Source organism: Capsella rubella, unplaced genomic scaffold, assembly GCF_000375325.1.
Source record: "Capsella rubella cultivar Monte Gargano unplaced genomic scaffold, Caprub1_0 scaffold_2, whole genome shotgun sequence".
Classification (NCBI taxonomy): Eukaryota; Viridiplantae; Streptophyta; class Magnoliopsida; order Brassicales; family Brassicaceae; genus Capsella; species Capsella rubella.
Genome location: NW_006238922.1, coordinates 12,090,220 through 12,115,086, shown reverse-complemented (window position 1 = coordinate 12,115,086; position 24,867 = coordinate 12,090,220). Strand labels below are relative to the sequence as shown.

Below are 24,867 nucleotides of genomic sequence, written 5' to 3'. Positions count from 1 at the left end.
CATCATATTTTTATTTTCTATTTCATGTTGTGTTTGTATAGAAAATCTATTTTATTTTAGTTTCGATAATAGTTGAGAAATTAAGCGTGTATAGTATAAATCGATGTGTATGCGTAAACGGAAGTGTTATCGAGAGTTGCAGAAAAAATGTGTTATTAAGGCTCCCACCAAATATAGATCTAGATGATGTTAATATTGTGGGTCCTTTTAATATGTTGGTCCAAAAGTTGAGAATAATTTGTGAATTCGCGCGAATTGTTGTATTTTTTATTGATTTGGCGATTTGTTGTTTATTATCTATTTATTTTTGTTTGTTATGTTTTTGTTTGTTATTTTTATTTGTTATATTTGTTTGTTATATTTGTTATTTGTTTTTGTTATGTAACATACATATTAGTATAAACTACTTTATACTAATTTAACATATTTATTTTATTATAATTATTATTTGAAAGGACTTTTTATATTTGTTTTTGAAAAAAACTTGTTTTCATGTGTATAAATCTTTAAATTAAATGACAAAATGGTATAAATAAATTATTAAAATTAAATAGTAAAATGATGTGGATGATGTTTGAAATGACTTTTCATATTCCTTTTTGAAAACTTGTTTACATTTGTATAAATATTAAATGAAAGAATAAAATGATATAAATAAATTATTAAAATTAAATAGTAAAATGATGTGGATGATGATTAGGATGGTGAGGTGGCTTAAGAAGAAGAGAGTAAAGTTAACTTTATGTATATAGATAATATATAAAAAACCTTTCATATTCCTTTTTAAAAAACTAATTTACATAGGTTTAAATCTTAAAATTAAATGATAAAATGGTATAATTAATTTTAAAAATTAAATAATAAAATGAGGTGGATGATGATGTGGCATAAGGAGAAAAGAGAAAAAATTAACTTTATATATATAGATACACGTGAAAAATTGTACAAAAGAGACTATACGAAGAAAAATGTTGTGGCTATCAGAATATCTAACATATGTAAAATACTAAAATATTTGAAATTTCTAGAGACGCTTGCTGTTAATGCTGTCTACATAAGGATGGTCCAAAACGAATAATTATAGAATATGTCTAAAAAGTAAGCCAGAGCGCAAGTATCCGAAATTTCATGCTAATTTATTACGACTAAGATATCCGAATAAATCATGCTAACTAAGTAGACTAATTAGACATATATATCGACAAGGCTACTAAAATGTGGAATTTAATTTAATGATTCACACAACCATATTATCGCCCAACTACTATCTAACATAATTATGTGCAAACAAAAGATTTATAAATATCTTGAAATGATTTTTAGGTTTTCCCGTTTTATATTCCTCTACATATATAAAAATGAATAATACTGAATTAATTTGTTGATAATGACAAACTTACAGGCTGCCAAGAAAAAACAATATTTTAATTTTACAGTAAATTACAAGAATAATATTTTATATAATCCGTATGAAAGATTACAAAACAAACAGTTTTGATATAGCTACAATATTATGGAATCATCTTTATGATATTCTATAGTCTATAGTATTCATATACTTGATATGGTAGAAGATAGACCCTGTACCATCGTAGTTGTATTCATATATAGTAATAACTCGCGCGACAGCGACAAATTAAAGTAATGACCAACTAACTCGTTCCATGTATAATGAAGACGGAAAGAAAAGAAAAAAAAAAGTATTACTGAAGACATTTGTGTTTTGAATTCGATTTGATAACCATACATTATTGTTTCGAAATTAAATTTGATCATTAAATACTGGGTCCAATATGCTAAAAGATATTAAACTACTCACAGAATCAATAGGTCAAATTTTTTTTTTTTTTTTTAAATTCTACCAAACGTGGTAGATAACTATACTTACTTACTTTTTACAGCCAATTGTTTCATATTATAAAATCAAACTGTTAAAAGTAATTATAGGCCGAGCCAGCCAGTTGTGGCAAATGATGCATGGCCTAGTAAGAGTATCTTGAGTTTTAATTTGTGGTCTGGAATTACATATTTTAAGATTTCTGTAGCTATTTGTTGGATTTTATTTTTATTTTTTTCAAGTTTAATATCTTGATTTCGAAGGCTATATATCCCTATTTTTATTGGTCTGAGTTTACAGTTTTCTTTTATATAACATTTGTATTCAAAATCTCAAATCCGCTCTGTCGATTTTTGCTTCCTTCACTTGTTGAATAGCTCTTCAATCATTGGACTTTTCCTTCTTGTTTCTCAATGAGTGGGCTATCATTTATAGGCCTCTCTTTCAACCTCTTGGGTTCAGATTAGTTTTTCTTTGTTGGGCTGTTGTTCCCTTTTTGTAGCATATATGGTGGGAAACTTTTTCATTTGCAATAAGCACATATGACATCATCTTAAAATATGTATATTTTGTATAATATGCATTTTCATATTTGTTTTTTTTTTTTTGGTCAAACACTTGATTTCATTCCTTCAAATCAAATACAAGTACAAAGAGGGGCTTCAAAGAAACCAATGTTTAAAACATTACAAAGAGAGTCATTCCCCAATGCCACAAACAGATAGATAGAGTGTATCGATTTAAATTCCATGAGAGCTTTGAGACAAAGACTTGGGAGCGATTTGGCACATGTGAGATCACGGTTAATCGAACGATCATCCTCGAAAACTTCGACGGACGACAAGGTGGTCACGGTCAAAAGACGACGTGACGTTGACAAAAGAACCAACACCATGCTTCTCGCAAGAGCAAGAAATACTACCTAAGGTAGTGCATCAACAATGGTTCGAGAGACTACGGTTTTATAGTCGAGGGAAGCTTGCTTTAAATCCCAAAGCGAAAGGATTGTCGTTTAAATAATATTTGTTTAATAATGCATTTTCATGCACGTTTTACCCGGAAACACTACGTAGCTAGCTACGGTTTGTCGTTACATTTTTGTGCCGATTTGGCGCCCATATAACTATTTAGAAACTAAGCCGTTACCAACTTACTTAAGGACCGTCATGAAACTGGCAATGAAAATGGTGTTGGAAAATTATCTCGAGATCACGTCGAATAAGTGGAAAACATAAAGACATGTTAAATCAGTAAAACATATAGTGACGAGATCATATATATCTCTCAAAATATTTTGTTGCCATAATTTTGTAAGTCTTCTCAGTCGGATGGAAACTGTCCCAAAACACATATTCATCTCTATTTGGACATACGTCAGCTGCAAGATTGCATAAAACAGCAACTTCAATTAGTCCAGTTCCACAACATCCTCTATCGACCACCTTAAATCCTGTTACATTAATTTTACAAAAGAACATACAATTTCATTAACGTCGTGACAAAATAGAAATGTTTGAGATTGTACTTTAGAGCAATACGAACGAATAACCAGTAAAACCGATTACCATATTGTTGAGGATCTAGTATGATATCAAGAAGAGAACCATATATATCAACGTAGGTTATTGTCTTCTCCCCCAAAGTTGTTGACAAAGAATCCAAATTTGCTGCAAGCTTAGTGTTGTAGAGCTTTGTTGCATCGTTGAACCTAACGACACAATTTCTCGTTGGTCCCCCTGCTAAGGTTCTCTGTGATGGGACACATCCTAGTGGTGGTACACCAAATACTTGTATTCTTCTCGCTCCATATTCATGTAATTTCTGTGAACACATTATAGAAGACAAAAGTTCAAAGGGAAACCAAATAGTTAAAAAGTAATTTTTTTTCGCTCCATGAATTTTTGTACCACCATATCATCGATAGCTTTACTAAATACTAGCTAAATAAATAGAAGTAGTTACATTGATAAAATAATTTTCGTACGTACGTACTTGAGCAAAAGATCTAGCGTTGTCGGCCATAAGAGTAGTAAAGGAAGAGACGTCATATTTATGTTGAACAGAAGGAAGACCAAAGTAGGTGTTGGTTATATCATTACTGCCGCATATAACCATGACCAAACTGTTTTTAATTATGAAATTTGTCCTTTCTTCCCCAACCATTTTCTTTAACTTGTCTATGTACTCTTCAAATAATTCCAGTTGCTGCGGTAAAGCTATTCCTCCCTTAAAAAAAAAAAAAAAAAACAAGATTACTATAGCATTAGAAGAACCAATCACATTTGTTTTATAGAGATATCTATAGACTATATAGTGTAAGAATTAACTATATGTTCGATTACCGATAATTGGGTGGTCAAAGGAACGTAACCAGCACCACCAGACGCAAATGTTACACCAGTTAAGAGATCTTCTGGTTTTAAATTTGGATTTCGATATGCCGGTACAGTTGGTTTAATTCCGAAATTTTCCGCTATGACAGGAGAGAGAAACCACCAGTTATTATAGCTCTACTATTTTATCAAAAAAGTTTCTTCCTTAATCTCTTTGATATTTCGCTTTTCAGTTTTCATATAATTCAAGAAAATGACACATACGTATATAGTGTACTTGAAAACAAAAATGAGAAGAACAAAAGAGATCACATGTTAACAAAGAAAAATATACTCAACATGTTAACAAAGAAAAATATACTCAACCACCGAATTAAATGTCCTAGACTCCTATCATCATCCATTCACAAATCACATCGTCATTAATAAAATAGTGAAAATACTAGTCACTCAGTACTGGTATATAATTCTGATTCATGAGTAGAGTACGATGTACGAGACAATAATTAGGAACTGGAGAAAAAGGAAAAAAGAAAGTGAAAAGCTATTAAAAGTTTTAGGTTATAATAAAAAAAAAGGTTTATATTCATGAGAAAAATTTTGGAAATAAATTTTACATAAGTTGCGTAAGTCAAAAGAAAGCAACATGGAACTTACCAATAAAATCAGTCGCAACCTTGCCGTTAGAAAATCTTCCGGTGGGAATGGACCCGTAAAAATCGATGCCGTAAGGAGGATAATTGCATCTAGCCAACGTTGTCTTAATATCGTCATTGTTTCCGGCGTCAACAATAGAATCCCCGAACACTATGATAGCCGGGATTATCGTTTCGTTTGGCGACAGCTTCACCAAAGCATTCGTGGTGGTCGTCTTACATAACAACACGAGAAAGAAGAGAACAAACCAAAAAAGACTCGTAGGAGAAAAGGTAACATGATGAACAATCATACTGTGTCGTTTCATTGTTGCTCTTTTGTTTGTTTGCAACAGAGATCTTGTTTTTATTTGGAAGCTTTTGGAGTGTGATGAGTAAAATATATTATTTTTGCTAAAAGTCTGGATCGGCATGTATATGTCTTAAACAAACGAGGACTTTTGGGTTCAAAATGGCTATTAGCTAGTCTACTCTAGAACATTTAAAGAGATCAGAATACTTCGAGATACGTTACGTAACCCTTACTAAAACTATCTTCGACATACTGAAATTACTAGATTTTTCAGTTTTACCAAAACAGTATATATTATTAGATAGGCATAGCTAAATGGGCTTAGGCCTGGGACAAATACATTACTCCGTGAGGAACCCATTATTTCAAGGGGTGAAAAGAGTTTTTAACGAATTCTCATTGGGTTTCAAACCAATTTGGGGTTTTCTGATTGGGCCAAGTTCATTCGTGAATTTCCTTTTTCTTTTGGTTGTTTTCCCCCATTTTTGTTTACAATCAAAAGATTAGAAGTATTTAGAACAACAAATTAAAGTCTGTAGCATGGTTTCATATTTCCCTAGTTGTATTGTTGAATCAACTGAAATATGTGAAATGAATCTAGTTCTTCTCTTGATTGATTATAAACATATAATTGAACGGATCGTGACCTCGTCGTATTAATGGTATATTACTATATTATGTATGAGAGAGATCTTGACCTCATATCAGAAACGAGTTATAGCTTAAATGACAAAAAAAAAAAACATTAGCTGCTATTGGGCCTGCTTTGATCAGATTTAACTGGGCCTTATACATAATTTGTTTTTCTCAACCTTGGGCCTTTTATTTGTTTTGACCTTTGGTTTTTCTGTTTTTTATTTGCAATAAGTTTGAGTTCCATGAGGATTCTGTGGCAAGTGGATTCGAGGACAATCTTTCTTGTTAATACTAGTATCGTAGAAAATGAAAAAAAAAAAAAAAAAAAAAAAAAAACAAAATTACGGAATTTACTAAAATCATAAAGAAATACATACATGAATCTTGTATATGTAATCCATCATCAAATATATCATATGAGACAATTACAAGCCATTTGAGGAAGAGAAAGCTGACAAGAGTGTAATTTTCTCTTCGAGTTGGAATGATTTATTCAAATAGTGTATCGATCGACCATGCTAAGAAGATAGGAAGCTATCTATATGTCGACTAGAAGAATCTGTCGAGATATTTATCAAAAAGTTTTGCAACTATAATTCTGTAAGCTTTTTCGGTGGGATGAAAACTATCCCAAAACACATAATCAGATCTTCTGGGACACACAGCAGCTGTATAGTTGTTGCATAGCGCGGTAACTTCTATTAGGCCGGTTCCACAACATCCTTTATTGGCCACCTTAAATCCTATAAAGATTCATAGAAAATAACATTTTTTAAAAAATGTTGAACTATATATTGGTTAAATAACTAGAAAATAAACAATGATTGATTGATTACCATATTGTTGAGGGTATAAAATGAGATCAAGAAGAGGATTATAGATGTCAATATAGATTATTGTCGGCGCTTGAAGAGTTCTTGACAAGACATCAATATTTGCGGAGAGCTTAGTATTGAATAGTTTTGCTCCGTCGTTAAACCTAGCAACACAATCTCTTGTAGGTCCTCCTGCTACAGTCCTCTGCGAAGGTACACATCCTATTGGTGGTGCACCAAATACAAGTATTCTTCTAGCTCCATATCCATAGAGTGTCTACCACCACATAAAAAAAGAAGAAGATATAATTAAACAACTTTTCATAATAATAATAGAAAAGCAACGGTTAATAAAGACATATTGTAACAATTAACATTACGAACCTTATTCGACCGTGACATAAACTATTGTAGTATTATTATTTACCTGAGCAAAAGAGCGAGCATTGTCGGCCATAAGAGCGGTGAAAGAAGCAATAGTGTAATGGAGCTGAACCGGAGGGAGAGCAAAGAAGTCGTTGGCGATATCGTTACTACCACTTATTACAACGAACAAGCTATTCTTGATTATGAATTTTGTCCTCTCTTCTCCAACCATTCCCTTCAGTTTTGCTATATATTCTTCAAAATATTTCAACTGTTGCGGTAACGATATTCCTCCCTTTAACAATAAAAGAAAAAAAAATTAAATTAATTGTTATTCTTTTTAATAATTAACTTTGTAAAATAAATTTAAATTCATTACAACTTCAAAATTAACTACCGCTATTTTGGTTGTCAAAGGAACATAACCAGCACCACCGGAAGCAAATGTTACACCGGTCAAAAGATCTTCCGGTTTTAGGTTCGGATCTCGATATGCCGGTATACTCGGTTTAATCCCAAACTCTTCCGCTGTAAAAGCAAAAGATTATGAAAAAGTTGTTAGACCACCACTTTTTTTTTTTTTTCATGTATAATGGATTTATCATTATTATATATATATGAATTTGCAAGGAGGCTGGTGTTTTGACTTTATATATATTAAACACATCAATGTATATATAGAGTAATATGTAATTGGTATATAGATATCCAATTAAAAGAATGCAAGGTTTGTATAGGTAAGACTTGAAAGTATTACTTTAACGAAGAAATAAATAATACAAGCAAACTAACCTACAATATCACCGGGGACTTTGCCATTGGAGAATCTTCCCGTAGCAACCCCACCATCAAAATCAATGCCGTAGGGAGGATAATCGCATCTAGCTTCTGTTATCATGTCGTCGTTATTTCCGGCATCGACAATTGAATCCCCGAACACTATTACCGCCGGAACAACCGTGTTTTCAGGGAGTTTCACTAAAGCATTTGTAGTTGTCGTAAATAACAGCACGAGAAAGCAAGTACACCAAAACAGCATCGACGAAGAAGAGAGACAAAAGTAAGAAATGATGAGATTATGAAGTGAACGAAGACGTTCCATAGTTGCTATGACGTATTGATGTGTAGTGTGTTTGTGCGTAAAAAAACAAAAAGAGAAAAGTCTTGCTTCTTTAGAAAGTTTGGAACGATGGATATAAATAGAACCTCATCTCGTTTCCAAAGTAGATATTTATATATCCATGTCTATGTGATTTGTTTGGTTTTGTTGTTGTCATTGATTGCAGACTTTGACATATTGTGTTTTGTCTACATGTTATTCTAATATCTAAGTACACGTGTTATATGGTTAGAAATCGGACGAACAGTTTCTAATAATTTAACAACGTACTTTTCCAAAACAAATGCCAAAAATCCCTATGAACGTTGTTTCAAACTCACAGTCTGTTTGACTCAAATATGAATAAATAATAAAACAGTCTCATAGGGTTTTCAATATCCAACACAAATTATGCATATAGCCTTTTCTTGAAGAAATACATAGCCTTAGTTGGACGTATATTACTGTCCACCCAATAAGTCGTAGATGTACAAAACCATATGACTAAAAATATACTTCTTTTTCTTAAACATATACAAATCCTGATTAAGATTTCTCATACTAAATTGTTTCGTAGTTTTAGAGTCTAGTCATGAAGATAATTTAACAAAATTAATGTTGTAGTTTTCTTTCCTAATAAAATTATGTTTTACTTAGTCTCTTTCTACAATATATAATTAGAATACGGTAGTTACTACTAGGCTTATAATGTATCAACAGTTCCTAAATCATTGTCGACGTCACCACGTGCTTATGCTCTTTTCAAACTCTATCAATGTCTTATCGCTATCGAAATCAGTGTGTTAACATCGGTGTTTAATGAGTTAGGACCCATATGTCCACAATCCGTTCACCGGTGGAGCAGTAAATGCAAATTGCGATCAAATAAAACACGTAACAAGTTTCCATAATATATACTCTCTTTGATCAAAACGGCTAGAGATATAAATATAATAGCCTAAAACATTTAATTAAAGTACCCATGAGCCCATGATAGCAATATTTACCGGTTTAAGTACTTTTTTGTTTTTCCATGAACAAATTGGTAGTCATATAGTCAAAAGCTAGGACGTTGCTTCATCTTCTTTTGTCTTTAGCATGACTCGTGAACCATTCATTATTTCTCATCCATATTATTTATGAAAGTAAAGTTACATCGATACAAAAGGCAAAAAATTGTTAAGGCCTCTATAGATAATGTTGCTCTAAAAGCAAAGTCAGATCGCGGCAAGTTGGTTAATGGTTACAGTTAATCCATGAAAATTTAAAACAAAAAAAAACGTTTTAAATCCTAATTGATATGTTTTTCTCCTTTTCTACAAATAATAATTTCATTCGTATGACAAGAAAATAAAAATTTGCATGATTGCATACATTCGATATTTTCGCTCGTCAATAAAACATGAAAATCAGATATTGGGAGAAAGAAATTAAATAATATAATCATATATGCATATGCTTATATGATAGCTCTACAGTGTCAGTTTATCACATCGAAGACGATACTACAATTAACAACAGTTGTGCATTTATTCATGTCTCTTTCTATTTAAATTAGACATATACCGAATTTTGTTTGTTCTTAAATTAAGAGATCTGTTACGCGTACGCATCTCCTTAACCTAATTTTTATGTAGTGCGCACAAGGACTTTACTTCGCAGCGAACCAATATGGTGAATATAATTGAATTATTACATATTGCACACACAAAAAAAAATCGAAGGAAAACTATTTTACCAGTTTATAAATGTATAAACTAGTGTTTAATCAATGTCATGTGTCACGGCCTCATCACAATGTTCGAGGCTAACAGTTATTAACGTCTACACAGTAAACGAAAGTTTAATAACGTCCCAATCAATCTGATTTGATAGTTATAAAAGAGACATGTTGTAAGCTCCGACATCGTACTGCATCAGTTTCAGAGTTAGGTTTCAATCATTTGTTTACATAATTTTGAAACAATTGTAACCTTGTAATTATGAAAAAAACAATATGTAAACACTACCAATAAATAAATATTTTTTGACCTTTGTCATTTTTTATATACTGATCAATATATTCTTTTTGAAAAAGTACGTTTATTTCGAATTGAGAAGATTCAAGAAATGTTTTGTTTATAAAGAAATTATGTTTTGAATACATAGTTTAAGATGTAATTTATATCGTATTTTATCTCTTTCATAATTTCAAATTATTCCTTTCTTCACAAATGCAATATCAATAATTTCACATTAGTTGTATGATTTTAAGTTTAATATGATTTGTATACAATATTTATCGGCTATATATATATATAATTCAAAGTATTGCGTTTTACAAAATACTATGTAATAGAAATTAGACATGTTTTATATTTAGAATGATTACAATCATGTTCAAGGTTCCCTCCCCATACAACGTCGAATATATATAACAACTATAGGAAGTGGGAACATTTGACCACACGTCCATGTCCATACAAAACAAAAACATTCGTGCCTTAAAAACCCCGCGCCAATTTCAAAGACGGCGACGTTTGCATAAACGAATACTTGCTGTGTTTAATTCATCATCTCCATTCTCACCAGTGGACGACTCCGCCTCTTCCGCCTCGTTCTGCTCCGGAATAACTTTCTTCGACTTTTCTCTCTTTCTCACTTGCAATAGCTTCCCGGCAAGATCTCGGCACAGTTCTGTTTTCTCATCCGACGTCTTCTTCCAGAACTCGGCTTCCGACAATGCTTTTCTCAGGCGAAGTTCCATTTCTGCAGACTGTTTTTTCATATCTTCGATGGTTTTGTCCTTTACTTTCATGAAATAGACAGCTCTTTCCTCCACATTACGTAACTGAGTACACAAATCTCTTGTCACCTGGTTCTGCATGTTTCTCAGTCGTAATTAATATATATATGCAGAAGTGCAAATAGCAAGAGAGAAAATCATATTACAAAATGTAGAACAAAAACCTGTACCATATGGTTGACGTTAAGTGCTTGTTGATGATATGGAGAAACCAATCCTAGAGGCATCATCGGGGGTTTATGTGAGACGGTTCTATTGACTGGTGTTACACTTAGAGACAGAGCCAGCATATCATGGTTTTCTTCCATCTTTGATATATGTCTGTGAAGCAGATGGAGAATGTAGTTGCTACGAGAACTGTAGTATAGAAAACAAATTGTTTAAAACGAGACTGTACTGAATTTATAGGAAAGATCAGAAGTGTAGAGACGCGAATGTTCAGATACATAAACGCGTCTGTAAGAAACTGATGAGTTGCGACTTCCCCCCAAAGGCATCGGTTCGACTATAGGCTTTATTATATTATTTCGGTTATATTGGGCTTTTTATATCAGAGCTCTGAAGCCCAACATCAAAACTTAAGCCCATTATTTGAAAGAGGAAAGGGTCTCCATGCAAAAACAAAAGACTCGGACCATCGAGCCTTATGGCCCTTAGTAATTTACGTATATACCCCCTAAGCGATATTATTTCCATTTTAGGATTAGGGTTTATTTGTACTCTCTAATGTGAACTTACGGAAAAGTCCTCAATATGACCGACTTAGCCTGAGTCGGTGGATCTCAGCAGTATCTCAAGCATCTATAAATCAAAGACCTTACCCTTCACTTTTCGTTATTACATCAAATCCCTAACGCGCTTAGCCGTCTCTTCTCATCCCACATCTCTAGCTAGGTCGCGAGTCTAAAGCTTTCTGGGTTTTCTTGTTTGGGTTGGTCAACTCTGAATCCAGCTTCGGGTTTTCTTAGTTTAGGAATCGATTGCTTCGTTCCCTTTCCCCCTTATCTCCCCCGATTCGATCTGAAAACAATATGTCGCGAGTTCTCACTTGCCCGCCGCTTGTGATTGCAAGGAACCGGGCGAGCGTTCGGAACTTGGTCGAATCGACTAAGGTTCGTTGAGAACCACAAATCTGGTTTCTTGCTTCAATTCTTTGTTTTTTCCCATAAAACCTAATTTTGGATTTCGGTTTTTGGAAAACTTATACATATATATATGTAGAAATCTTTGGATTTTGTTGTCATGGCTAGAGAGTCTCAATTGTATATAAATATATAAATCTATATACGTTTAGCTGCCCTGTTCGCATAAACCATACTCATTATATCTATATAACTGTAAATTAGGTTTTCCTTTAGTCTTGTTTTCCACTGTATTAGGTGATTCCAGGAACCAGGTAAGCTGCATTGTTTTTCATTCTAGTAGGATGATTTTGATGGGTCTAGTGATGTGTATAGGTTAGTTTCTAAGGGATTTTTGCATCTCTTGTGTCATGTGATCTTGTTTGGTTTGCTGTATTGGTGAGTCGTGGGATGGTTGTGCCGAACTTGTGATCTGTAAGACGCCGATTCTGAAACCTTTTATTCTAATGAATTAAAGCTTGAAAGAATCACAATTGATTCAATAAACCCGCTCCGGATTGAGAAGAAGGAAAAGAAGGAGAAGAGAGAACATAAGAAAGTAAAGGAAAAGAAGGAGAGGAGAGAACATGAGAAAGTAAAAAACCTGGAGAAGTCTCATAAACATTCGTCCAAGAAAGCTCATGATACGCATAAACAACAGATTCTTTCTTCCAAGAAAGTCTCAGATGAGTCTGACGAACTTGAGAAGAGTGGTTTGACACAAGAGCTTGAGGAACCTCAAACCCACCTCGGATATCTCTCTGATGGAAGCCAAAATAGTAAGAAGAGGAATAGAGATGACTCTCCTCCACCTGTTGAAAGTCTCATCAAAGGTTTGTATTTATACTTAAATGCAGTAAGGATGATCTTTGTTAAGTGATTAACATTTATACTTTTACATGTATTTGCAGCTGCACGTGTAGCAGGTAATCCTCTACGGATTCGATTGATCTTCAAGAAACCAAAGGCAGAAGTTTCAGCTCTGCCTCGAGAGGATCTTGTTTGCTCCACTTTGGTTGCAAAGCCTCTCTGTCACCAAGATGTTATAACAAGTTCAATCCCATGTCCAAAAATATCTAAGCCTGAACAGAATCTGCCGTCAACATCAGTGGCTGCAATTGATGAAACAAGGAAAAGAAAGAAACACAAACCAAGCAAAGAAGATCGATACAATGCATTATTTGATGATTGGACACCTTCTTCCATTTGTTTAGCGGATGTGACTGGTTCGAAGGACGATGATGATGATTGGCTATTTGGGAAGAAGACGGAAATGATGCCTAAGCCCAAAGCAGCAGTCGAGATTGATGAGGACATGCAGATGAGACCCGTTGATTCATCTTGGCCTAGAGCTCAGTTTATGTCCCAAGTTGGGATGTATTCTTTACCCTATGCAGTCCCGTTCTAATGCTCCAATTTTGCTCTAGATTTAGTGTAGCTTGTACAGCAATGTTTGACTGATTGTAACCACAATTATAATCTAACCCAATTTTGTTAGTTTTACTGATTGTAAACCACAATAATAATGTAACCCAGTTTTGTTTGATATCCCTCTATGTTTCACTTTGTATCAGCTCTGTAGCCTTTGACATCTATCAGTTCTCATATTGATATTCTCCACTCCGATGACCTCTAACGTGATTTGACTCATTTGAGATTCATAAATGAATCGGGGAACGAGAGATGAGAATGGATGGAAATAAACACTCTTGTGATCTTGTCTTCAGTCAAAGGCTCAAAGCTCTGCCATGAACATTTATCACAAGTTTTTTTTTTGTTTATCTAAAGATGTGGACACTTGAAGCTTTTATAATTACAGACTGATAATCGTAATTTTCCTGTCACCATAGTCTTATCAAATTGACATATTTTTCTTTTCGTTAAGAAAACACTAAAACAAATCTGGTTGAGTTGGAGATCCAGAAACGATGGTTTAAACAAAACCAAAAAAAATAAAAGAAACTGTGAAGTCTATTATTCGTGCGCCCAACTGGAAAAGAAAGGAAAAAAAACTGCTGACAGACGAAAGAAGAAAGGATGAGGACGCTCGCCGGAGTAGAAGACGAGGAGAAGTGGCTGGCGGAAGGAATCGCCGGAATCCAGCACAACGCTTTCTTCATGCATCGCGCTTTGGTCCATTTCTCATACTTTTTTTCTCCGCCGAGTTTTTAAATCTCTTATTGATCTGATGAATCCTTTAATTGGACACTCAGGACGCAAATAATCTCAGAGAAGTTCTCAAGTACTCCGCTCTGATGCTTTCGGAGCTCCGCACATCTAAACTCTCTCCTCAGAAATATTACGATCTCTGTAAATTCCCCATCGCCACAACTTTGAATCCTCTCCGTTTTGAGCTTCTGTGTTGACCGTTTTCTTATGATAATTTATCTCTTCTGATTCGGCTTACTTTTAGATATGCGAGCTTTCGATCAATTGAGGCAGCTGGAGATTTTCTTTAAGGATGAGACTAGGCATGGATTACCGGTGGTTGATTTGTATGAGCTTGTTCAACATGCCGGCAACATATTGCCCAGAATGTAAGCAGATTAATTTAGATTCTTTTTCATCACTGTGAGCTAGTTTTTTGCTCAACCAGATGAGGATCTGATCATCTCAGTTATCTCATCTAAATTGGACTTAAGTTATGAATTTGATTACGAGATTTTACTTGAACATGGCGATTTCTTGAGACAGCTAGGCTCAGAATGAGATTATTTGTTTTTCTTGAGACAGCCATTATGTTTCTCTTAGGCTGCTTTGACTCATCTTTCTAAATAAAATCTACAGCCTTGTAACTGAAACACCTGATGTTGATCTACCAGGTATCTGCTATGCACGGTAGGGTCTGTTTATATCAAAAGCAAGCAGGCTCCTTCTAAGGATGTTCTTAAGGATCTTGTGGAAATGTGTCGTGGTGTTCAACATCCCATTCGTGGCCTCTTTTTGAGGAGTTATCTTGCTCAAGTGAGCAGGGATAAGTTACCAGAGATTGGCTCAGACTACGAAGGGTGGGTCGTTAATATGTTTTCTCTCTTCTTTTCCCAAGAGATTTGGTTGCATAGCTTTTTTTTTTTTAACTCTCCTTTCGACCTTCCTGTAGAGATGCTAATACTGTGATGGATGCAGTGGAATTTGTGCTACAAAATTTTACAGAGATGAATAAGCTCTGGGTTCGAATACAACATCAGGTGAATTTTCGATCTTTGAAGAGTTGATGGTATTTGGATACGCATAGCACCTCTGCACTTGCATGCCTCTGACTGAAGCATAAATGAACGATGAAGAGCAGGCTTTTGGTCATGCAGGTTGTGTGGTGCTTGTAAATCATTGATATTGGTGAACCTGAGCTGAGGTGTTCCTTGGACTGCAGGGACCAGGTACAGTTCGAGAAAAGCAGGAGAAAGAGAGGAATGAACTTCGTGATCTTGTACTATCATAACCCTCACTTGACTGAATATACTATTTTACTTATGTCACTGCCCACTGAGTTGTATTTAATGTTTTCCTCTCAGGTTGGAAAAAATTTGCATGTTCTAGGACAGATCGAAGGTGTTGACCTTGAGATGTACAAAGAGACTGTTCTTCCTAGGGTCTTAGAGCAGGTTCAGTAGTTTTTTTTTTTTTTTTTTTTAAAATTATTATCAGTTCCATTTTCATAGAAGAGTTTCAGTTACTATATAATCTGCTAAATCTGAAAACCTTGAACAGGTCGTCAACTGTAAAGATAATCTGGCTCAGTATTATCTGATGGAGTGCATAATTCAAGTCTTTCCGGATGAGTACCATTTGCAAACTCTTGAGACCTTATTGACTGCTTGTACCCAACTAATGGTGGGTAGGCTAGCAATCAAGTTTTTCTCTCTTTCCTACTCTCCAATGCAATTCCAGTTACCTAAATGCTTTGTTTGGTGCTTTCTGATTAATTCTTCTTATGCTGCCATAGGGTCTATCTGAACTGTCTGTATTGCTATTCACTATTCTAGTTTTTTTGCTAGTATTTCTGGTATTCTTTTGTTTTTTTCTTGGTGACTAGGGCTTTGGCTTACCAGTTAGAAGTTCTTAAAGTAGGTCCTTTATCTCTTACACTTTGACAGAGACTATAAGCAGGGAATCCTCAACGAAGAACATTGTTTGTTTTAAAATTTACTCTTCACTTTTCTCACTTGAGTTCTTTGACCTTTTTCTTTCCTCGCTGACCTTTAAGAAATATTTTATCAGCCAACTGTTGACACCAAGATAGTGTTAACCCAACTAATGGACCGGTTGTCAAACTATGCTGCCTCAAGTCCAGATGTAAGTGCCTGTTGTGCTATCATCGTTCCTTTTTTTTTGTTTGATGTTAGATATATGTATCCTTATTCTAAACTTCTGGGCAGGTGTTACACGAATTTTTGCAAGTGGAAGCTTTTGCTAAATTGAGCAATGCAATTGGAAAGGTGGGCTCCATTAAAGAGAAATCTATTATGAATGCAAATTTCTTTTGGCTATTGGACACTTGAATCATAACGGCTCTTAGAATAGTCCTATGTAGGTCCTCAGTACCTTGAGATGTAGTCAGCTTGATTTTGGTTTGTCATGCTATTTTCCGGTTTTCGCTCATCTTCTCTTAATCAATTCTTTTGTTAAGCATTGCAAATTAGTTACTTCCTTGACATATGATGGAAAATAGGCCACTATAGTCTGAATTTATGTCCTCTAGTTGTTAGATTTGAGACTTCAGTATTTAGAAGAGGAGCGCATGTAAATTAATGCAGCACTTATGAAAAACCATTAAAAAATATCAAGCTATAAAATTGCTGGATGATGCATCTAGTTTAATTTGATCTCAAACCTTTTTTCCTGGTCATTCAGTTACCTGCCTCAGTTCATATTGTAAATTCTGTTGGTCAATAGACTCAATGCTTTGTCTTTGCTTTCTCCAGCCTCACTGCTGATGCTTTATTTTCTTGAAATACATTCATATGACATATGGATTTGGTGTGGCTGCAGGTGATAGATACACAGCTTGAGATGCCTATTGTTGGAGCTATGACTCTGTTTGTCTCTCTTCTGACTTTTACTCTCCGGGTTCATCCTGATCGGCTTGACTATGTGGATCAAGTATTGGTATGGTATCCTTTTGTGGCCATATGTTTCTAATTTTAGTCAAATGTTGTCTTTGTAGCTTGTATCGACACTATATAATTTTTGTTTATATCTTCAGAATCAGATGGTTTCATTATGAATGGTGTAAAATGCATTATTAACGTTTCATGAATACTGAAGCTGGTGTAGAAACTAACTCTTGATCACCGCAAACATTGTAGGGTGCATGTGTAGTTAAGCTTTCCAGTGTGCCCAAGCTGGAGGACGCCCGTGCAATGAAACAAGTTGTTGCACTTCTAAGTGCTCCTTTAGAAAAATACAGTGACATAGTTACAGCTCTTACATTGTCAAATTATCCGCGTGTCATGGATCATCTTGATGATGGAACAAACAAAGTAATGGCAATGCTTATTATTCAAAGTATAATGAAAAATGATTCGTGTATATCAACTGCTGATAAGGTATACTACTTGCTCTCTTCATTTAAAGATGTAGATATATGTACTGTGATAAAATGCTAAGTTTGTGTTCATTAGGTTGAGGTGCTGTTTGAATTGATAAAAGGACTTATTAAAGATTTGGATGGAACCAACGTGGAGGAGGTGCTGTCACTATAATCCCTTTCTTTCTTTTTGGTGTGGTTTATGAGCAACTCCTAATAGCTCTAATCTAATACATTGGTCCTGATGGAGTTTCTGTGTTTTTCTTTAGCTTGATGAGGAGGATTTCCAAGAGGAACAAAACTCAGTTGCCCGTCTCATACATATGCTTGATAATGAAGAACCAGAGGAGATGCTAAAGGTTAAACATCATAAATTTACTTATCTTTCGGGTTCAATAGTTATATGCATTTTGCTCCTGAGCCTATTGTTTTCCCATGATTTTGCTTGATATGCATGGAATGGTTAAAGCTACTTGTTCAGTTAACCTCAACCTGGTTTTCCCTTTTTAATTCCTTGGAAGTAAACATTTTTTTGTGTTACTCCACTCACCCAAAACATCCTACTGCCCGCATGCTCCACTACCTTGAAGCCGCCTGCATTTATTATATTGACCTGCAAACCGGTTTCAGTCCCATTGGCATTCTTTTATAGAAGTCAATAGATAAACAATGGCTATGAGGCCATGGTTTCTTATAAAATGATTAACCCTAACGAATGAGAAAATAAATATCTTAACTAGGTATTTTACTGATATGCAGATTATATATGTTGTGAGAAAGCACCTTATGACAGGAGGATCTCGACGCTTGCCTTTTACCGTTCCCCCACTTGTTTTTTCTGCAGTTAGGGTATATCTCTTATTTTCCCTATAATTTGCTTATATATTGATGGATATATTTTCTGCTTTAAGACAAGTGTTTGACTTTAAGAATTGCTTAAATGTTTCTGTTGCAGCTGGTCAGGCAGCTAGAAGCCCAGGGTGGAGATATAGCAGGAGAAGATGTTCGAGCAACCCTGAGAAAGATTTTTCAAATTCTCAACCAGGTTTGTGAGCTTTCCTTTTTCTTATTTTTCTTATATCTAAGAGAGAGATACATGTGTTATTACTTCATTGAGGCTGGCTTCTCAGGAGTTAAATGCTTCTCAGGAGTTAAATGATATTCTTGTGAATCGTTTATCTGAATTTACTCTTTGATAAATTCATGTTCTCTCTTATATAAACCTTTTCTAAGTGTGATTTGACATATTAGATAGTTCAGTTATCGATCAAAACTGATGCACTTTTTCAATATCAGGTTATCTGTGATAGTTTTAATTTCTCTCTGAGTTGTTTATGACACATGTAATGTTCAGTATCTTTTGTAATCCATTAAACATGTGTGTTATTTCAGACAATCGAAGCTCTTTCCTCAGTACCATGTCCCGAACTGGCTCTAAGGCTCTACCTCCAATGCGCTGAGGTAATATATAAGTTTACCAAGAAAATATGGAAAACCTTTGAACAAACCCAGTTACTATTTCATAGCCATTTTTATAGTATGTATGGGATCCAGTATTTTGTTGTTCATATGATCTCAGTTCACCTGTAGGCAAGGTGTAACATCTGACATAGTATTCTCACTATTTTATCTCATTTTGGATTAATGATCAGGCCGCAAGTGATTGTGATCTTGAGCCTGTTGCTTATGAGTTTTTTACCCAAGCATTTATACTATACGAGGAAGAAATCGCGGTAATTTCTACATTCTTTTATGTGTGAACTTAACACAAAAATAGCTCTAAGTCTCTCTGAAAACTTTGTACTTCTATTTTTCTTGGTGGTGTGTTGTATAGGACTCAAAGGCACAGGTAACTGCGATTCATCTGATTGTAGGAACCTTGCAAAGGATCAATGTTTTTGGTGTTGAAAACAGAGACACCTTGACACATAAAGCAACTGGGGTAGAGATTTTTTTCCCATGCTTTCCCATAAGCTTTCTTCTCAACTATTTTCCAAACCGTAAGTTGACTTTCCCTTTTGACCAGTACTCAGCAAGGCTTTTAAAGAAGCCTGATCAATGTCGAGCAGTATATGCATGCTCTCACCTCTTTTGGGTCGATGATCTTGAGGGTAATAAAGATGGAGAAAGGTAAGTGCTTTTCTTCTTTCATAAATCATAACTCTCATACTTTAATGTCAGTTATCTTTTTATCTCCACAACTAACCGATTCTCGATGGTATCTTGCAGAGTTCTTCTCTGTTTAAGACGTGCACTGAGGATAGCTAACGCAGCTCAACAAATGATTAATGCAACCAGGGGTAGCAGCGGACCAGTGACGCTATTTGTAGAAATCCTGAACAAGTCAGTATACCGAACCAATTAAAAACAAAACATCTGGGATTTGATTCATACACAAGCAGCATTTCAATACTAATAATGGGTTTTCAATACGACAGGTACATTTACTTCTTTGAGAAAGGGAATCCACATATCACTCCATCGGATATACAAAGCCTCATAGAGTTAATCAACACCGAGATGCAAAGCGACAACGGTAACACAACAGTCCACTCAGATCCCTTCTTTACAAGCACATTGCGGTACATTAGGGTCCATAAACAGAAAGGTGGTTTGATGGGTGAGAAGTATGACCCCATCAAGTTGTAACTTATATCTGCAGCAGAGTCCTCGTCAAATTTCGAGAGGAGTTTCTATATTTTCCGAAGAAATGGTGAAACCACTGAAAAGGATGTGTGTATACATGTTTTGTTTTCATTTCGGTCCATGACAACATGGAGATAACTTTTGTAATCTTTATTTCCTGTTCCTAATACTCACCTGTGTGTATAGAATCCTCGTTTCTGTAAACTATTCTTTGAATCTGTGCCTTAGTTCAACGTGGTTTCTATTGTATATATCACAATACGTTCTTAGCTGTCTAAATCTAATTTACATGCCGATCAATAGAACGAGTTTCTGAGCTTAAAAGAAGTCACTATAAAATTAATTAAATTCATCTGTTAACGGAAAATACAAATTGGTTCCCAACAGCAAAAACAAAGACAAAAAAAGAAAAAGAGAGAGAGGATTAAGAGATTAGTCTACATAGCAATAGTACAACAACACACCAAGAACTCATCTCCTTGGCCTCACTTCACACATTAGATTCACCAGCAAAAGAAAAAGTGTGCAAAGTTCGAAACAAGCCGGATTCAACAACTATACAATGTTGCTGCATTTTGATGCTGGTGTTTTCTTCTTCAACTTCATTTGTTACCTAAATCGATGATCACAAGAAGACGCAACGATTCTTGTTCTTTTTCTTCTTCTTCTGTTTCGGTGGCTGAAGCACCACTTTGATCGCTGCGTCAAAGACTGCTTTCACATTCTGAAAACCAAAGACCCAACATACATTTTCACTCTCTGAAACAAAACAAAAAGACACGTGAGATATGATTTATGTGTGTAGTATACCTGCTGCGTCTTTGAGCTACATTCAATGTAGATTGGAGATCCTATCAGTTTCTTTAGTTCCTCTCCCTGCAGACAAATAACTAAAGATCAAGAACTCTTTACGCAAAAACTACTGTTCTGAAGAATTTTGGATTGTGGAGTTATTTACCTGGTTTGTAGTAATTGGCACTGCACCAGGATGGTCTATGAAGAACTGCTTGTCATCTCGAAGATCTATAAATTCCCACGTTTGAACTATTATCATCTCTTTCTTATTACAAGGAAAGAGTTTTAAACAAGAACAGAATTGATACCGAGTTTTGTTCCAACAAGGATAATAGGAACACCAGGGGCATAATGCCTAAGCTCAGGAATCCACTGAGATAAAGCAAAACTCAAAATTAGCTCAGCAAAGAGATTATTATTACACAAATGAAGGGAGTAAGATCAATTAAAAAAGCCAACCTTCTTGGCTACATTCTCATAGCTAGCCTTGCTAATAAGCGAGAATGCAAGAATGAAGACATCTGCACCACGGTAACTCAATGGTCTTAACCTGTTATAATCTTCTTGACCTGCAGAAACCCAAGAATCAGTCAAAATGAGACCAGAAAAAAACAAGAAAACCAAGATTTGATGGGTTTTAAAAGGATTTATTCACCGGCTGTATCCCACAATCCAAGATTCACTGTGTTCCCATCTACAACCACATTAGCACTGAAGTTGTCGAAAACAGTTGGAACATAGTCCTGAGAGTCAATAACAAAATCATGGTAAACTAAAATAAGTTTCTCAAATCCAACGCAAATAAAACTGGATCATCAATAACACACAAACAAAAGAACAAGATTGTTAATCCTCAAGTATGAAAATTTGACTTATAAACATGAAAGCCCAAAAATGAACCAAGAACAATGCTCTAACTGAGATTCTCATTGGTAAAGATAATAACTACGAACCTAAATCCACGGAAGCTTCATATAAGTTCCAAAGAAAATGTCAGATTTGACTTTTACTAGTTTACCAGCTAATCACATTCAAGAACAAAAGATACATAATCTCCAAAACCCCCCATACTCAAAAGATCACACTGTTGTGAGCCAAACAAAAACACTAACAAGAAAAGCAAATTAAAAAAAGGACGAAACTTTACCGTAGGGAAAGTGTTGCTTGTGTAAGAAATCAGCATACATGTTTTTCCGACGGCACCATCACCGACGGTGACACACTTTATAAACCTCGAAGCACTCATCTCAGCAGCAAAAATTCAAAAAAAAAAAAAAAATCACTTCTTTTCTTTTTTTGGTTGTTTCTTCAAATCCCAGCCATTCCCAAGAACCAAGACACAAGCTTTACTCACTCAAAAAAAAAAAAAACGTAAACTCGAACTCCAATCCCCCAATAGCACAACACGGGCAAAATTCAAAAGTAGCAAAACTGAAATCAATGAGGGAGAGAGAGATAATGGCAGAAGAAGAAGAATGAGAAAAATATTTGCTTTAAATTTTTTGTTGTTTATTTTTTCTCTGGTCTTGTTTGGGCCGTTGGTGACTTTGAGATGAGCTTTTCATACAACCTTATGCCAGCTAACGCTACACCAAACAACACCTTATCATTTACACTCACCCCACTTTAAAATTATACTAATCATTTTCAGCACTTTCATTTTTGAATTTGAATGCAACTATGTGAAATTTTCCCTTGTATGAGCTTTTTATACAATGTTTTCTTTATAATAATATAAATAACAATTTTTAAAAAATATATGTTTTAATTTTTCAGTTAGCCAACCAAACAACCTATTTCACTAATAAACATGGATTTTGTTTTTAATATAAAAAAATCTAATGTGATTCATCTAAATAGAAAATGTAAAGAAGAAGACAGCAAGCAAATAAAGAAAGATTATAATTTTTAAAACTAAGAGTAAAGCACAAGAGACCAAACTATAGGGAGGCATGAAATTGAAATTAAAATTAATCATTGGATTGGGACGACTCTCGTCAAGAACGTGCGACTTAGTGTTACGGCACCATTTCATTCCTTGTCCCTTAAAATTTTTTATTCTTCAATTCTCTTTTATTTTGTTGTCAAGACAAGAGTGCTTTTGTTTTTGGTTTATGTATACTAGTACTTGTTGTAATCTAAAGAGTTCTCTTCATCTTTACGACATATATAAGAATCGGAAAGAAAACAAACTTACAAGAACGTGCTCAGCTCTCATTCAACCAACCAAAACCAATGAACATATGCCACATCATGAACTGTCGTCTCACATTTGTTTATCCAACCAAACCATACAGTCGCATTATCACATTTTTTCATCCAACGATAGATGGACGAATCAAAAGTTCAGCAATTATGTATATATATTTATATGATCTTTACTAATAATAAGCAATCATATAAATTGAAACTAGAGAAGGGGTTAGAGTTAGCTCTACGCTTCTACCTACTCTTCACCAAAAAAACCTTTTTTATGTACTTTACCGGTTCATTCTATATTTTCTTACATCAAATTGAATTTCAGACTTTATGATTTCTTTTATACGTATTTAATATGGTTGATGATGATGTTTAGTGCTTGTAGTTAAAGCGACTTATTTCGAAAATCTTATTAATTAAATAAAGCGACATCATCGATTTTATTGGTAAAAACAGAAACAAAAAAAAACAAATGGAGTGTGATAATAAGGCCCAAAACACAAAAGACCGGGAAAAACACTGACACAGCTGGTAGCCAGAAAAGACAATAACACGAAGGCTCACTTGAGGCCCATTAGCAATTTAGGACCATTAGTAATTTAGGCCCATAATATTTATCATCATTATCCCCGCCGGATTAGACCATTTCTTCTATGATTCTATTCATCTTAAGGTGTTTCTATAGTGTTAGCGAATGATAAACTTGTTATTAGTTGGTAACCAAAAAAAAAAAAAAATTGTTATTAGTTGGTAACCAAAAAAAAAAAACTTGTTATTAGTTATATTAGTAAGTAGTATTAAAGAAGGATACGCACGCATACGCTCGTTGAGAGAAGCTTGGTGAGTTGGTGACGAATATGGTACATGGTGAGACTGAAAAATTAAACTGTTGGTAACTTTGCCACACTAATTGTAAATCATATATATAAAAGTAAGGTTTCACTCTCTCCTTATTGGTAGAAAAACATTGAAGGCTTTAATTTTTTTTTTTAAATAAATAAATATTTGTTACAATCCTTCAATACAAAATTTAATTACACTATAAGTTATAATCAAATTGCAAAGAAAATAAAAGGACTTAATCATATATCATTCAACAAAATAAATAAATAAAATAAATGTTTATGACAATCATTCAATACAAAATTTAATTACACTATAAGTTATAATCAAATGGCAAAGAAAATGAAAGGACTTAATCATATATCATACAACAAATTTTATAAGCCTTATTGGTGGAAAATTATTTCAAATCATATATATAAAAGTAAGGTTCCACTCTCTTTATTGTTTCATTTTGTATTTATTTTTTAAAATATAATATTTATTTTAACCAAAAAAACACATTTAATCATATACATTAATTCATACTTTAAATTTACTACTAAAATGAAACTGAAAATTATATAAATTTCCAAAGACTATTGGTTTTCTTTATTGAATTCCAATTAAACACACTATAAATTATAATTATAACTCCTCTAATTTAATTATTTTAAAAATGTAACTTACATCACTTCTTATCATATAAATAGTCATTTTCACATCCTTCTCTACCATATCTCATATCTTCATTATTCTCTTTGTTTTTTTTTAAAGTTTTTGCATGGGGTGAAAACTCATTTAAAATATCATTGTAGAGTTTGATTAATTATTTAGTTTAAACTTTTGTTTTCAATTTTATTTATTTTTTGTTTTTATGTATTTCTTTATTTCTTCATTGTTTTTTATATTTTTAAATGTAATACATATGTATAATA

At 34.1% G+C, this 24,867-nt stretch overlaps 6 protein-coding genes across 7 annotated transcripts; 2 read left to right on the top strand and 4 right to left on the bottom strand.

Moving 5' to 3' along the window:
- Positions 1-3,108: 3,108 nt before the first annotated feature.
- On the bottom strand, positions 3,109-5,192 carry LOC17896550 (GDSL esterase/lipase EXL2). The gene is made up of 5 exons (XM_006301336.2): positions 4,828-5,192; positions 4,180-4,310; positions 3,830-4,063; positions 3,403-3,658; positions 3,109-3,287 (listed from the first exon to the last, which is right to left on the bottom strand). Exons 1-5 carry the CDS (start codon positions 5,132-5,134, stop codon positions 3,109-3,111), a joined length of 1,107 nt encoding a protein of 368 aa, XP_006301398.1. The 5' UTR covers positions 5,135-5,192.
- A 932-nt stretch (positions 5,193-6,124) lies between these two features.
- LOC17895628 (GDSL esterase/lipase EXL1) lies at positions 6,125-8,117 on the bottom strand. Its single transcript, XM_006302270.2, has 5 exons — positions 7,728-8,117; positions 7,333-7,463; positions 6,997-7,230; positions 6,591-6,846; positions 6,125-6,497 (listed from the first exon to the last, which is right to left on the bottom strand). The coding sequence occupies exons 1-5, from the start codon at positions 8,035-8,037 to the stop codon at positions 6,304-6,306; spliced, it is 1,125 nt and encodes a 374-aa protein (XP_006302332.2). The 5' UTR covers positions 8,038-8,117; the 3' UTR covers positions 6,125-6,303.
- A 2,259-nt stretch (positions 8,118-10,376) lies between these two features.
- Positions 10,377-11,176, bottom strand: LOC17894463. Of its 2 annotated transcripts, none has more exons than XM_006300855.2 (2): positions 10,984-11,176; positions 10,377-10,894 (listed from the first exon to the last, which is right to left on the bottom strand). In XM_006300855.2, the coding sequence occupies exons 1-2, from the start codon at positions 11,125-11,127 to the stop codon at positions 10,538-10,540; spliced, it is 501 nt and encodes a 166-aa protein (XP_006300917.1). In that variant the 5' UTR covers positions 11,128-11,176; the 3' UTR covers positions 10,377-10,537. The 2 variants fall into 2 exon arrangements, with proteins under 2 accessions (XP_006300917.1, XP_023644049.1); XM_023788281.1 differs by having other exon boundaries at positions 10,990-11,176.
- A 482-nt stretch (positions 11,177-11,658) lies between these two features.
- On the top strand, positions 11,659-13,490 carry LOC17896481 (DNA ligase 1). Its single transcript, XM_006302526.2, has 3 exons — positions 11,659-11,931; positions 12,419-12,773; positions 12,852-13,490. Exons 1-3 carry the CDS (start codon positions 11,851-11,853, stop codon positions 13,346-13,348), a joined length of 933 nt encoding a protein of 310 aa, XP_006302588.1. The 5' UTR covers positions 11,659-11,850; the 3' UTR covers positions 13,349-13,490.
- Positions 13,491-13,834: 344 nt separating this feature from the next.
- On the top strand, positions 13,835-20,346 carry LOC17896624 (vacuolar protein sorting-associated protein 35B). The gene is made up of 22 exons (XM_023787718.1): positions 13,835-14,073; positions 14,154-14,250; positions 14,354-14,477; positions 14,763-14,948; positions 15,041-15,128; positions 15,311-15,367; positions 15,453-15,542; positions 15,649-15,771; positions 16,159-16,233; positions 16,317-16,376; positions 16,930-17,046; positions 17,247-17,486; positions 17,562-17,627; positions 17,737-17,826; positions 18,227-18,316; positions 18,423-18,512; positions 18,860-18,928; positions 19,120-19,200; positions 19,302-19,409; positions 19,494-19,597; positions 19,697-19,810; positions 19,906-20,346. Exons 1-22 carry the CDS (start codon positions 13,978-13,980, stop codon positions 20,114-20,116), a joined length of 2,376 nt encoding a protein of 791 aa, XP_023643486.1. The 5' UTR covers positions 13,835-13,977; the 3' UTR covers positions 20,117-20,346.
- A 95-nt stretch (positions 20,347-20,441) lies between these two features.
- LOC17895776 (rac-like GTP-binding protein ARAC5) lies at positions 20,442-22,503 on the bottom strand. Its single transcript, XM_006302788.2, has 7 exons — positions 22,056-22,503; positions 21,564-21,651; positions 21,368-21,477; positions 21,217-21,280; positions 21,072-21,136; positions 20,924-20,989; positions 20,442-20,837 (listed from the first exon to the last, which is right to left on the bottom strand). The coding sequence occupies exons 1-7, from the start codon at positions 22,152-22,154 to the stop codon at positions 20,739-20,741; spliced, it is 591 nt and encodes a 196-aa protein (XP_006302850.1). The 5' UTR covers positions 22,155-22,503; the 3' UTR covers positions 20,442-20,738.
- Positions 22,504-24,867: the final 2,364 nt, after the last annotated feature.